Source organism: Eurosta solidaginis, chromosome 3, assembly GCF_040869045.1.
Source record: "Eurosta solidaginis isolate ZX-2024a chromosome 3, ASM4086904v1, whole genome shotgun sequence".
NCBI classification, from domain to species: domain Eukaryota; kingdom Metazoa; phylum Arthropoda; class Insecta; order Diptera; family Tephritidae; genus Eurosta; species Eurosta solidaginis.
Window position 1 is genome coordinate 158,345,712 of NC_090321.1, and position 13,061 is coordinate 158,358,772.

The 13,061-nt window shown below is 37.4% G+C and overlaps 1 protein-coding gene across 12 annotated transcripts in view; it reads left to right on the forward strand.

The window, feature by feature from the left end:
• LOC137244465 (putative phosphatidate phosphatase) overlaps nt 1-12,590 on the forward strand; it is a 61,098-nt gene extending 48,508 nt beyond the window's left edge. For 9 of the 12 annotated variants that reach the window (XM_067773474.1, XM_067773473.1, XM_067773475.1 and 6 more), the window contains exons 6-7: nt 9,289-9,465; nt 12,376-12,590. In XM_067773474.1, the coding sequence (XP_067629575.1) occupies nt 9,289-9,465; nt 12,376-12,393 (195 nt within the window). In that variant the 3' untranslated portion in view covers nt 12,394-12,590. Of the gene's footprint in view, nt 1-8,230; nt 8,467-9,288; nt 9,466-12,375 lie in introns of those variants that run through there. The other 3 variants (XR_010951019.1, XM_067773482.1, XM_067773484.1) reach the window with 3 other exon arrangements.
• Nucleotides 12,591-13,061: the final 471 nt, after the last annotated feature.

Sequence of the window (13,061 nt, forward strand, 5' to 3'; positions counted from 1 at the left end):
TTTCATGATCTGATATTTTATACTTGTCCATGTTTTGACAAATAACATCATTCGAATTTGAGTATAGAAGGTCGATTTTTGTTTCAGTTGTATCTGTGATACGTGTGTTGAAGAGTATTTTTTGGCTCATTGCCAAATCATTAAACATATCTGTTAATTTCTTGCTATAGGTGTTGTTGGCATTATTAACGTTAATGTTATAGTCTCCAACCACGAAGCAATTCACACTTAACTCAACTTTTTCCAACAATATTTCATTTAGATAATTTAAGAAGTCAGAATCACTCGTATAAGGTGAGTGATATAGAACCCCTATTTGCCATTTTTTATCGCACTCTTTTAGTTTTATTACGATGCACCAAATGTTATTATTAATGCTGTTATTATATATAACGTTGTATTTCACAGAGTTGTGAGCAAATATTAAGACACCTCCTGTGTGTCTGCTATGTGAGTCACATCTAATTACCGTATAGGCATTAATATGTAACTCTGCTTCTCTAATATCACCCGTGGCACATGTTTCCGAGCACAATAGTAACGCAGGTTTCTGCTCCACAATAAGATTTTCTAGTTCATTTTTGTTAGAAATAATACTACATATATTTAAATAGATACATTTAAATTCAAAGTTTTTATTTGGTTGCTATTTCTTCGCTTTTTTGCTCTGCAGATAGCGTATATATGCAGGGCACTTAGTACTATAGGCATAGTGATCCACTTCAACATCTATAACTTTTCTTCTCACCAAGTCAAAGCAGTTAACACATCTTATGATGTTTGAGTTACACTCTTTAACATCATGCTGTTCACCACATTTGCTACATGCTTGTTTAAATGCACAATCACTAGCTTTATGTTGGAAACCTAGACATTTAAAACATCTAGGTACATTTATATGTTCAAAAACTCTACAACTATCCCATTCAACTTTTATTCTCTTCTTCTCAATTAGATGCTCATACGTTTCACAATCTGTTTCTATAATAATATTATAGCTTTCTTCTCTTTTATTGCGATCTTCATAAACCTTAATAATTTTTAACTCTTTATTATCTTCAATATCGTTCTGTTTTTTTACACACTCAATAATTCTCTCATCATTTAATTTTGTTGAGAGCCCCACTATTTTTAACGCTCTCCGCTTTTTCGTTTCTCTCAATTTTTCCGTAGCATATTCTTGACCAATTTCTTTGTTTACTTTCTTTTGTACTTCTTCTACTGCTTCACTGTTTTTGCACTCAACTATTATCGCACCTTTATTTATATTAGTAACAGTCGTGATAAGACCTTCGGTTGGTTCGATTACTTTTTTTAGTGCTTTCTTAGTTTCTTTTGTATTTTTGTTGTTTATAGGTTTAATAACTATTTTGTTTGCGTTTCTTTTTGCCATTTCTGCATATGATGATTTTGCATTTATTTGTTTCTTTTCAGCCCGCATTTCACTTAATTTATCGCAGCTGCTGTTTAGACTCTTATGTATCTCACTTATGAGCTCCTGTTTCAATATTTTGCATCTTTCACTAAATATTTGTTCTATTACTGCATTACTGTAAAGTCATTTTTCATTTTTTGCATTTTATTCGTTATTGCATCCTCCACTATTTCTTTAACATCTGATCTTTTTTAATTTTTTGATTCACTTTTTTCAATAGAATGTTTTATTTCAATAAATTTTGTATTTATGTTTGATAAGCTACACTGGTTACAATACCATTTTATATTTAAATTTTCATTTAGAAATTTTAATTCTGCTATTTTTAAATTGCTACACTTCACACAAAAAACATTATCACAGCCCCCACTGCATGTTAGCATATCTTCCACTTTTTTTGCTGTGCAATCTTTACACTCTAGCTGAGGCATCATTAAAATTTTATTTATTTTTATTTTTTTTATTTTAAGAGTCACTGTCTCAATAATTTATAAGTTTAAATATCCAATTTCAATAATTGACTTTTTAGTTTGTTTAACAGCAATTTATGAGATATATCTTTGCATTTACCACTAAATTTTAGCAAAAGCACAGAGCAACACATAACACGTCCGTTCTGATCGATGCTTGTTATGCTATTCAATGGGCGTGGCTCGGCCCTTTTTTATTTAATTTGTCTAGATAACTTTTAACGCCATAAGTCGAACAAAAATTTACCAATCCTTGTGAAATTTGGTAAGGGCATAGCTTCTATGACGATAACGGTTTTCTATGAAAATGGGCGAAATCGGTCGAAGCAACGCCCATATTAAGTAGAAGAAAATGAGAAAGTTCTGCAGGGCGAAATCAAAAGCCCTTGGAGTTATGGCAGGAATACTGCTCGTGGTATTACATATATGAATAAATTAGCGGTACCCGATAGATGATGTTCTAGGTCACCCTGGTCCACATTTTGGTCGATATCTAGAAAACGCCTTCACATATACAACTAAGGGACACTCCCTTTTAAAACCCTCATTAATACCTTTAATTTGAAACCCATATCGTACAAACAAATTCTAGAGTCACACCTGGTCCACCTTTATGGCGATATCTCGAAAAGGCATCCACCTATGGAACTAAGGGCCACTCCCTTTTAAAATACTCTTTAATACCTTTCATTTTATACCCATGTCATACAAACGCATTCCAGGGTTACCCTAGGTTCATTTTCCTACATGGTGATTTTCCCTTATTTGACAAAGGAAGAAGGAAAATCGTTCCAAAAACGTCACCCTTGGTCTAAAATTTCGGGCTCTTATCGCACTCATAATTAAGAGCGCTTCGAAAATATTTCAGGGGTGATTTAAAAGAAGATGATAAAGAAATGCGTTCAAATTTTACCAAATTTTCATATTAGAAAAAAAATATTAAAATAAAACGAACTGAGAAAACTTGGAGAAAGATAGCAAAGGCAAGTTGCTCCACTTTTTAGTATTACCATTTTTATGTATCCATGAAAAAGACAATTTTGTCTCCAAAGCTCTCAGCTGAGTATGTAATGTTCGGTTACACCCGAACACGGCCTTCCTTACTAGTTTGAGGTAGGTTGTTTTTTGTGTGGCTTTCCACCAAAAAAGAACTCCATAGTATAGAATAGGGCTTACAATCGCTGTAAAAACCCAATGAGAAAGAGAGGGCGATAAGCTCCACGTACACGCCAGCATTTTTTGACATGCATAAAGTGCCGTTGAGGCCTTGTTCACCCTCTTCCCCACGTTGAGCTTCCATGGCAGCTAACTGCAAGGTTTCTCCTGTAGGGTCACCACTCCTAACTTAGGCCTGGTCCAATTTGGGACCTTGTACCTCTTTGTAAACAAGACCATATCTGTCTTCTCCGCGTTGGCTTTCAACCCGACATTAGATGCCCAGGTATGCATATCCCGAAGCGCCCGATCCATCAAAGAGCTAATCGTTGGAAGGCACTTTCCACTTATGACAATTGCAACGTCAGCTGTGTAAGCCGTAAGTTTTATTATCGAGAAGCACCTCAACGGATTCCTAACTATTACGTGACCATTCTCCGTTCTCTTTCTTTATTAGTCCCTGGACTACGTTTCCCCTTGGTACGACTTTTTTCAACAGTACAGTATAGATGGAGCATATGTCCGCACAGAAAATTTTCCATGAAAATATCTTCGCCCTGGACTTTTCACACTTGTAGATGCTCAACAGATCCCTGTACTTTTCCCGACGCGCTTCGCTTTCCGCGGACTTTGCTAGCGTAAACATTTCTTTTACCTGTCCTCTTAGAAAACCCAGCTCATTGCTCCACCGTAGCTGCTTTGTTTTTCCTCTGAATCTTCTTAGAGGACAAGCCTGTTATACGCAGTCATACGCATCTTTGTTAGGAAATCATTGGACTCCTCCAGTTCCTCCACATTGGCAGTCTCTTTGGGTTGTCCCAGTTTTGTTGCTGGAATTTCGTACAGTTCTTTGACCTAGGGTTTCTACCGTCTTAAGGGGGATGCTCAAGCTGATGTATGCATGGTCGGAAAAGGATGGTCTAGCCAGAACCATTTCATACATTGATATATCACGTTCAGAGCTCAAGTTAATATCAAGAACATTGCTGGATGTTGGACCAATGTATGTAGGGACATTCCCCCTGTTGGCTATCTGCAAATTGGTTTGCAGGATGTAACAAAAGAGAGATTCGCGGTTCTCATTCGTAGCTCCTCTTCTTCACGCATTGTGGTGCGCATTTGCCTTCGCGCCTATGACCAAACGCCCTTTCCGCCCTTCGTCCTGTAGTACCCCCTTGCATCCCATCGGTGGAACCTCCGTAGTATGGGCCACCTATCAGGATGCCAGGATAAATGTCTGCTTATTCTTCTGCTCAACGGCCACCACTGCGAGGTCCTCAGTAGTGTAACCAGGCAGTTCGCAGCTCGCACCCTTCCTTTCATTTGCGCGTAGTAAACGCCAAATTCGCGCACGCTGAGTCCAGAGACCTTTCCTTCCACTGCTCCTGGATCAACTCCACGTCAAACGAACCCTCCTTAAGGGTTAGGAGGAGTTCGCTGGACGCCACTTGACTGTGCTGGAGATTTACTTGTAAGATTCGCGGCACGATTGGGCTGTTTGTCCCCCTCCAGCAGCGTCTTAGTGACGTTTTCGTCCTCCTCTTTCTCTTTTGGTTCAAATTACGAATGTTATCCTCGGGACTTCTTTTCCGGGGTCGTAAATGCTTTTCTGGGTTATCCTCTGTGCGACTCGTAGCACCATTTAGCTGTTGGTCCTCTTATAACACTTTCTTGGTGACGTCCGTGCCCTCCACCTTTCACTTCTAGCGTGTTAGGATTTTAATGCTCGGGACTTATTTTCCTGAGCCGCGTGTAAATTTTGCCTGTACCCCAAGACATTTTGCCAAGCTGCGTGTACAATATATTCTCCGCCTACATGTTTATTTGGAAGATGTAGAACTGGCCTTCCTCCGTAGGCCGAGATACAGTAAGTACCTTCCTGATTATATAGAAGTCACAGCGCATCCTCCGACTTCATCACGCATGGTATCCATAATTTAACTTTTGGTACCGTGGGTATTTGCTCTTTATCCACCACCTCAACCCGCGCGTTCGTACCTTGCTTTTGGAGGTTTGGAACCACTTCCTCTAGTAACCGCAAGTGCGCGATGTTATCGCGCGCTATCCTCTTCACACCATTATACCACCCCCCAGGATCAATGGTTGGAAAGAGTTTACTTGGTTGTTCCCGCATCATCTTAAGCATTAAGCTAATAAGCTCCCCTTCTACAGATATCTGCCTTACAGTAGTCATCTGTCCTAAAGCATTGCTACGATCAACCACTTTAGCACCTCCGAGAAAGCCGGAGTCTTAGCGTTATCTCCCTTTGGCTTATCTCCTACTTCCGTGGTTGGCACTTGGCCACTTTTCACGTCCTCCCTCTGACTTGCAGCTTTCGAGGTAGTTGCTACCTCGTTTTGGGGCCCATCTGTCCTTCAGCTTTAGGCCTACTTCCTTGTCTATGCGGCTGCCCTGCCTTGCGGCTCTGTTACTGAATCCTTTCTGCCTCTTGAAGCAGGCTTGTCGCCTTCCGTCGAACTTTGCCTCTTCATTCTGCCATTCGACGCTTCTTCTTCCTCGTTCCGGTTGTAGTACCGAGGGTTTCTCGCAGCAAACCTGTTGAGCTGCCTTCGACCTACTTCTACCGCCTCATGAGCCCTTTCCAAGCGCTCGGTCGCTACATACGTTGAGTCGACCACTGCTCCCAACAGTTGAACAATTCTTAGTGTTACACGGTATTGCGACACACCGGAAACTCTACTACTCCGTTTTCATTTGTATGCTTTTGCAACACGGAGTTCATTGTATCAGCACAACTCTCGCTCTCCGAGTCCGATGCATCGCTTAATAAGTTTTTTTTCGTCCTTGGCTTGCGACTCAGTCCTCCCCTTATCATCGTCGTTATTAAAAAAAGATATTGAGTTGTTCATCTTGGTCGTACGACCACCTGCCTGACAAGGCGGGCTAACGGTCCAGTATTAAATACGGGGAAAGAAACGTCCGCCACAGCAGCGCCCCGCACTATGATAAGGCCATCAATACTTCCCGAGGTGGCCCGGTATTGGGAAGGCTCCGTTCGAATACAGTCGAATATATCCCCTGGCTGAAAATCGTCCAATAGGCACGGTCCGCAGAACACCCTGCACTAGGGGGTTGGCAGTTCTTGGCCACCGACATTCCACCGTTCTCCTATGAGTCAAAACGGCGTAGATGCCAGCCTTAAACCGCTCCGCCTTATAGTCGAGCGCTAAGCCCTCACGCCAACGATCCCTCACTAGGGTAGGCACAATTTGTTTTCTTCGTTTAAAAATAAATTTTTTTTATTGAATTAAAACCCTATTTTTTGCCGCTTTATAGTTACACATTAAATAGCTATTGAGAATTTAAACCGGTAAATTTCACAACATCGCGATCATCCCAACGCGACCGTTTGTGGTACCTAGAGTCTCTGAATACACTTCCTATTACACAAATACAACCTAATGTGAAAGAAAGAGTTTTGGGACAAACTTTTTCACATTTTTCATAGGGTCTCTTGACCTATAAAAAGGTACTTGTCGCGAATGTCCCGCTACTCAGCGGCTGATCATGAAGTTCTGGGTTTCTATTATATTTCCTCAGTTTGTGCCTATGTTCAGCCCATTGTAAAGGTCTACAAGTAAGATATGTATCAGCTGCGTTCACCTGACCATAATGCTTGTTCTATCTCCTTTTTGTGGAGGCTATTCGGCAGCGTTGTACTACTTTGGTACATAATAGTGTAGTACCTGCTGTTTAGTAGTGTGTGGAGTAGCTTTAGTTCTATTTTTCGCGGATAACTTTTGAACGGATGGAAAAACTTTACTTCCGTGTTTGGATTCTTAACGTTGATATAACTACGCGTCTTTGCATATCCTATTCCTCGACTTTTGTAAAATTTTCAATAGGTCAAATATAATGCACCACATATTTCATACTAAATCTGTCCCAAAAAAATTTACCATTACAGCAAACCATATCTTAAATTGCGCTCCTTTTTCCGCTAATAAATACATCCCAGCCTCGATCCAGATAGCAGCAACCCCGGTAGTTTTGACACTTCGTTCAGTGTCAAACGCTCGTTCCACCACGTTCCACATTGTTTCGGTCAGTGTCACACAGTGTGTTAGAAAGAGAAGGAAACAAACATATCGAACTTGTAAACCTATATAATGGTTCAGCCTTTCTGAAACAGTTAAATTTTTCCTCTAATTTTGCACACACACCGAAAGCATTGTGAATCAAACTAATACTAGGTTCAAACACACACCAAATTGGCAATTTATACTCTTTGGGCAATTTATTACGCAATTTGTCATATAATAAATTGTAATAATAAATTGCCAATTTAAAGAAAATTGCGTAATAAATTGTGTCAACCTGCAAATGCAACATTGTAAAGTGTGTTTATTGAGTATATTTAAACGTCACTTACGCATGGCTGAACTATATGGTTGGCTCATTTCATCAGCTGATTTTATGTCTTTCATTTAACTGGAGTAGGGACTGTCAAAAGAAGATGGCAAAATCAAAATGAAAACAAAACACTGAACACATTTTCTTACAACACACAAAAATTTCAAAGTTTTATGTTTTCATTCCATTCTATTCACCTAATACCAACACGCACATTTTGACAGTCTCAACAAAGATATGTTGTTACTGTAGAGATGAGCCAACCAGCTATCAAATTACTATTGTGTAAGCTAAATAGAGTTGTATGAACACCACTCAATTTAAATCGAAATAGCCTCAATTTATTTTTCTGTTTGAACATAGTATAAAGGCTCCATTACTGATACTTAGCATAGACTTGACTTGGCATAAACTTGGCAACTTAGCCACGATTATACTCCACCTAGTGCATACAATCTGGCATCATAATCAGGTTTGAAATTTACTTTTAAATAAATGTCAATTAGTATAACAAAATGTCAAAATGACTTGGAAACAAACAAATGGCATCTCAAAATGTAAACGTTACTTAGAACTTACATAGAAAATCAAAATTCAACAGACTTCTAAGTCAAGTTAAGTGTTGCGAAGTTTTGAGTAATCAGTAACATGCACTGTTCATTTAACAGAACTGTAAGTGACAGTTCTCAAGTCAAGTCTATGCTAAGTATCAGTAATGGAGCCTTAAGTGTGATATCTTATCTGTCAACTGCCTGACAGGATGTTCAATATGGCTACTTTTTAGCGTTTTTACAGGGTGTTCAATATGGCGGCGCATAGGGCCGGCTATCTTCAGCGGGTGATAGAAAGAAATGCAGAATGAGACAGCGATAGTCAATTAGATCCAATCACTTTGGAATTTTGACGTCTATGCAGAAGATATCACACTTAGTTTGTTTCACAATGACCGAAAGTCTGGATTCATGTCACGGAAAATTAAAAAGCAGCGTGACGCAAATTGGGAGAGAAGCCCGGCATAAATCTCCTCCGAGGTACATCGGGCAAGTACTTATATATTCTGAAAAATAACATGTCTGCTATTTAACAAAAAAAAGGTCTAACCTCGAGTTCCAATGAACAGTGGTTCAGACCCCGATAGAAATTTAACATGCAAATGCCTCAGCAATGTGATCCACATGAATCAATTTGTTGTTGCAATATCTGGATTACTGTTCAGTGGAACGCGAGGTAAGTTTGTAGTGTTGTTCCTGCTATTTAACTATAAATTAGTTTTTTCTTAAAAATTGAATATCAAGTATGTACCAATAAAATGTACTTATACTTGGTAATTGGTGTTTTCAATTTCTGAGTATTTGTAATGGTAATGGAAATTGTACTTGATTATACCAGCTCTAGTAATAACTAAGTAGCGTTCATTCCTATTTCTCTGCTTCACGTTATGCAGCACTGTTAGATCCAACAGACTAGTACCAGAAGGTGCAAGTACAGGAGCGTTTCATATTCACATCCAGCTGGAGAGATTTTTTATAGTCAGAACAACAAAGAAATAAACAGTTAACTATTAGCCGAAATTAAAATGTTCGCATTTGATGCTAACCACAGGTGTCATATTTTTCTTCCCGGTAAAAAATCAAATACGAAGAAATAAATCTATCAACCCACCCCATTCTGCATATCCACGTTTACATAAATATACAGGAATGTGCTTTAATTTCTTTCAAATTCCCTTTCGAGTGAAGTTGCAGGTTAAATACGACTGAAATTGAATTGCAGCACATGCTTGGTACTTTAGGAACACCTTATGTATATCATTTTGACAACCTTTGGGTTTTATTGTTGCTGCAATGCAACAGATCTATTTGCAGAATCGTATGACTTGGCAGCGTTGCAAAATGGTTAAACATTTCATTCAATATCTACTCCTTATGTTTGCATGGTACACTGGGTTGACGCGTGTTTCCGATTACCAGCACCATCCGATGGACGTACTAGCAGGTTCAGCGATTGGGGCTCTGTATGCCTTTTTTTTGGTAGGTTTTCAAAAAAGCATGGCATACACTCGTAATTACTATTTTTCTTATGATTGTTTCAAAATGTTTGTTTGGATGGGGGAACTTTTTTGGACTATGTGTAATTTTTCTTTATCGAATGTACACATTTACAAAAAAGCTATTTTAATTTATTTATTGTTACCATAGTAAAAATTGCATTTAAAGTTCTGCAGAAAAGTATACATAAATATTTTGAATATATTTTTAAAGTTTCATGTTTGCTTGTTGTTGTTGTAGCAGTGCTTGTAGTAGTTGCTTGTCGGAGAGTTCGATAAACCAAATAATGAATGGTCCGGAAAAGTTCCATCAAAAACCCTTTATGACATATACATACTATTATACCAAAGTTTTGCATTTGCCATCACATATCGTTAGCTTAATGTGAAAATGTGCTAAGTCAACTTTTACGAATTTAACAGGAGACGAAAAATAATGAATGCTTTTTGAAATAACCTTATTTTTTTCAAAACTGTGAATGAGGATAAATTAATTGCAACACTTTTGAGTGTAGGAACTTTGAAAAAGATAAATAAAAATCATGTATGCTAACTCAGCAGCTATTTTATGACTTAGCACAATTTCCGCACTCAAAAAAATTTTTTCTCCTGACTTAGCACTTTTTACTCATTATGTTTCCCCATCACCCCTCACCTTTAATGATTGAAATATAACACTAAAACTATATATTTCACAAAAAATACTATTTATTTGTCAAACTACATATTTATAACGGTTCCGATCTGGACTCTTTGGCGGATGGTGCGCAGACAATAATTTATTTTTAAAGTCAAACAAATGTTGTGTTGTGTCTTATTCCAAAAAGACAACTGCCACATACTTTATCTACAAACTAAATGCTAAATCTATTAATCGTTGTCAAGAGATTAAAGACTTGGGTGTAATTTTTGCCTCCAAACTCTCTTTTTCAAGTGACATTGACATCGTTGTTTAAAAATTTGTTGCAATGGTTGGGTTCAGTAGACGTTACACCAGTGACTTTAAGGACCCTATGACGTTGAAGGCACTTTATATACCCTGGACAGAAGTGGTCTTGAATAATATTCAATAATATGGAATCATTTCCATGAATCTAACTCTAAAATTGAGAGAGTTCAAAAATTTTTTTACAAAAATTGCTTTAAGTATGCTTCACTGGCCAGACGGCCTCCCATCATATACCAGCAGTCCCAAATTGCTTGGTCTTCAGGCTTTGCATGACAGAAGAACTTTTATCTCACCCATGCTTGCCTATAATGTAATAAACTTTAGCACGAATTGCTCTGATTTATCTACTTTGTTAATTCCAAGTATTCCACTGCGTGATCTTCGACATAATAGATTATTTATCGAAATAACTCATAAAACGAATTATGCTATGAATGAACCTATAACTGGGACTATACATCTAGCAAATCGATTCAGTAGTGTTCTTAATTCTAATAACCAGGGACGGAAAATAATAATTATTTTTTTTTCGGAATCGAAAAAGTCCTGGTCAAAACATTGTCCTAGGTAAAATGTTTAAGTTCCCAGGTATTCCTATAGCAATATCATGTCGAATCATGCATCCTTTTTATTTTTGGAACTTTTTCGATAAAAGTCCACATATAAAAGTAATATCTGTATTTTTATTTTTTCAGTCCGATAGAACTAGTTTAACTCGGACTTTTAAAAATAAAAGTCCGGAAATAAAAGTTAAATCCGGACTTTTATTTTTTAAGGCCAAGATAAAAATCCAGCTTGATAAAAAACAAACGGCTTATCCGAATTAAGAACATTTTTTTATTTCGGATAAGCCATTTCTTAGTTATCAAGCGGGCTTTTATCTTGGCCTTAAAAAATAAAAGTCCGGATTTAACTTTTAATTCCGGACTTTTATTTTTAAAAGTCCGAGTTTAACTAGTTCTATCGGACCCAAAAAATAAAAATCCGAAAATAATTTTTATCTTGATCCAAATATATTTCAAGTCCAAAATTAATAGTTTTGCAAGGGCTTATATTATGAAAGGAATAACAGTTTCAGCCCCTGCTAATAACAGATTATATAAGTTTAAGCTTGAATTGTTTTCTATTTTTAACTAGTCTGTAAGAAAGCATGTAGTTATCGACATGTAAGAATTGAACTAGATTATGGTCAGCGCAAAACATTTATCAAACACCAAAGGCATGTCTCAATTGGGTGAATCCAATTCCAAGGGGTTGCGTAGCGCAACCCTCTCCAGGGGGTGCCAGCGCAATAAATAGCATCTCCAACGCAATTGCCAACCTCGCCTACCCGTGGCGAATTCTGTTTCATTGACAGCCGAGGCTCCGGTGACCCCAAGTTCCTCATGGAATTAGGGCGTTGGGAGGGCGGGATAGCCTATAAGGTTTAATGTGGTCATATAAATCGCTCGCGAGATGGCCGGGCTAGTACTTTATTAGTGCTTTTTTAACGGAACGTACCGGATCTATATTCGGCAAAGGACCATCAACATCGATAACACTTCCCAAAGCCTTCGGGGGGTGTCTTTATCGTTAATGCAACAACAACAACAAAGCATGTACTTTTATACTGAATGAATTAAATAAATAAATAAAATGCACGCACAAGGAAATGACTAGTAATTCAGATTGATATTATTGACAGGTTGACTTAGCACATTCTTTTTAACAACTTACGGCTTAGCACATTTACACATCATTGCCCACAGCACGTAAAAATGAAAAATAAAAATATTTTTTTTTTGTGATCGATGTATGTTGAATTCAGTTCTTAAACTGCATTAAAATACAATTTTTCAAAAAAAGTGACTTAGCACATTTTCACATTAAATTAACGATATATGTATCTAAATCTTAAAAATTTATATAACAGATTTCTTACAATAAATCTTTAACTATTTCTAGGCACGGACAACATGGTAACCGGGAAAGAGAAAACCTGCAATTTTACTTTACCTACTAATATATATTACTATAAAACTATCGAACTTCGGATTTTTGCTTGGACTTCGCCAAGTTCGGCCACAAATGGTCGGTTCGAAAATCGGCAAAGAAACATCGGCACAACATTTCTCATCCATTTAAAGCTTCAAACGTACATGCCTACATACATTGTTGAACATAAATATACGATTTAAAAAGAAAAGTTTCTGTAAAATACCTTTTTTTCTGCAAACTTCCGTTTTAGGTAATGCCACCCCATTCAAGCGTTCCTTTGAAATGCTTTAGATTTTCAGTTGAAAATGGTGACCAACCAAATTATACAATATCGTATTTACATCCTGAAAAGAATTTTTATAGGGTATCTAAAAAAAATAAAAAAATTTTGTGGTCTAGCATCATTGCAAACTCGCTTCTAGAACAATTTGAATTGCAGCATCCTACTGGGTAATAGGTATGTATACTAGTCCCAGTCGGGTTGAAAATTACTTGAAAATTGATAAATTAGCTCAAATTCATTTTATTCATTATATCTATATATGTGACCCGGTCTAGGAAAAGGTGGCTTATGACTCAAAAAAGAAACAGCTGTTAAATATAAACAATGAATTTCTTCAGTTTCTTAGTAGTTTTTCTTTTGCATTATCTTT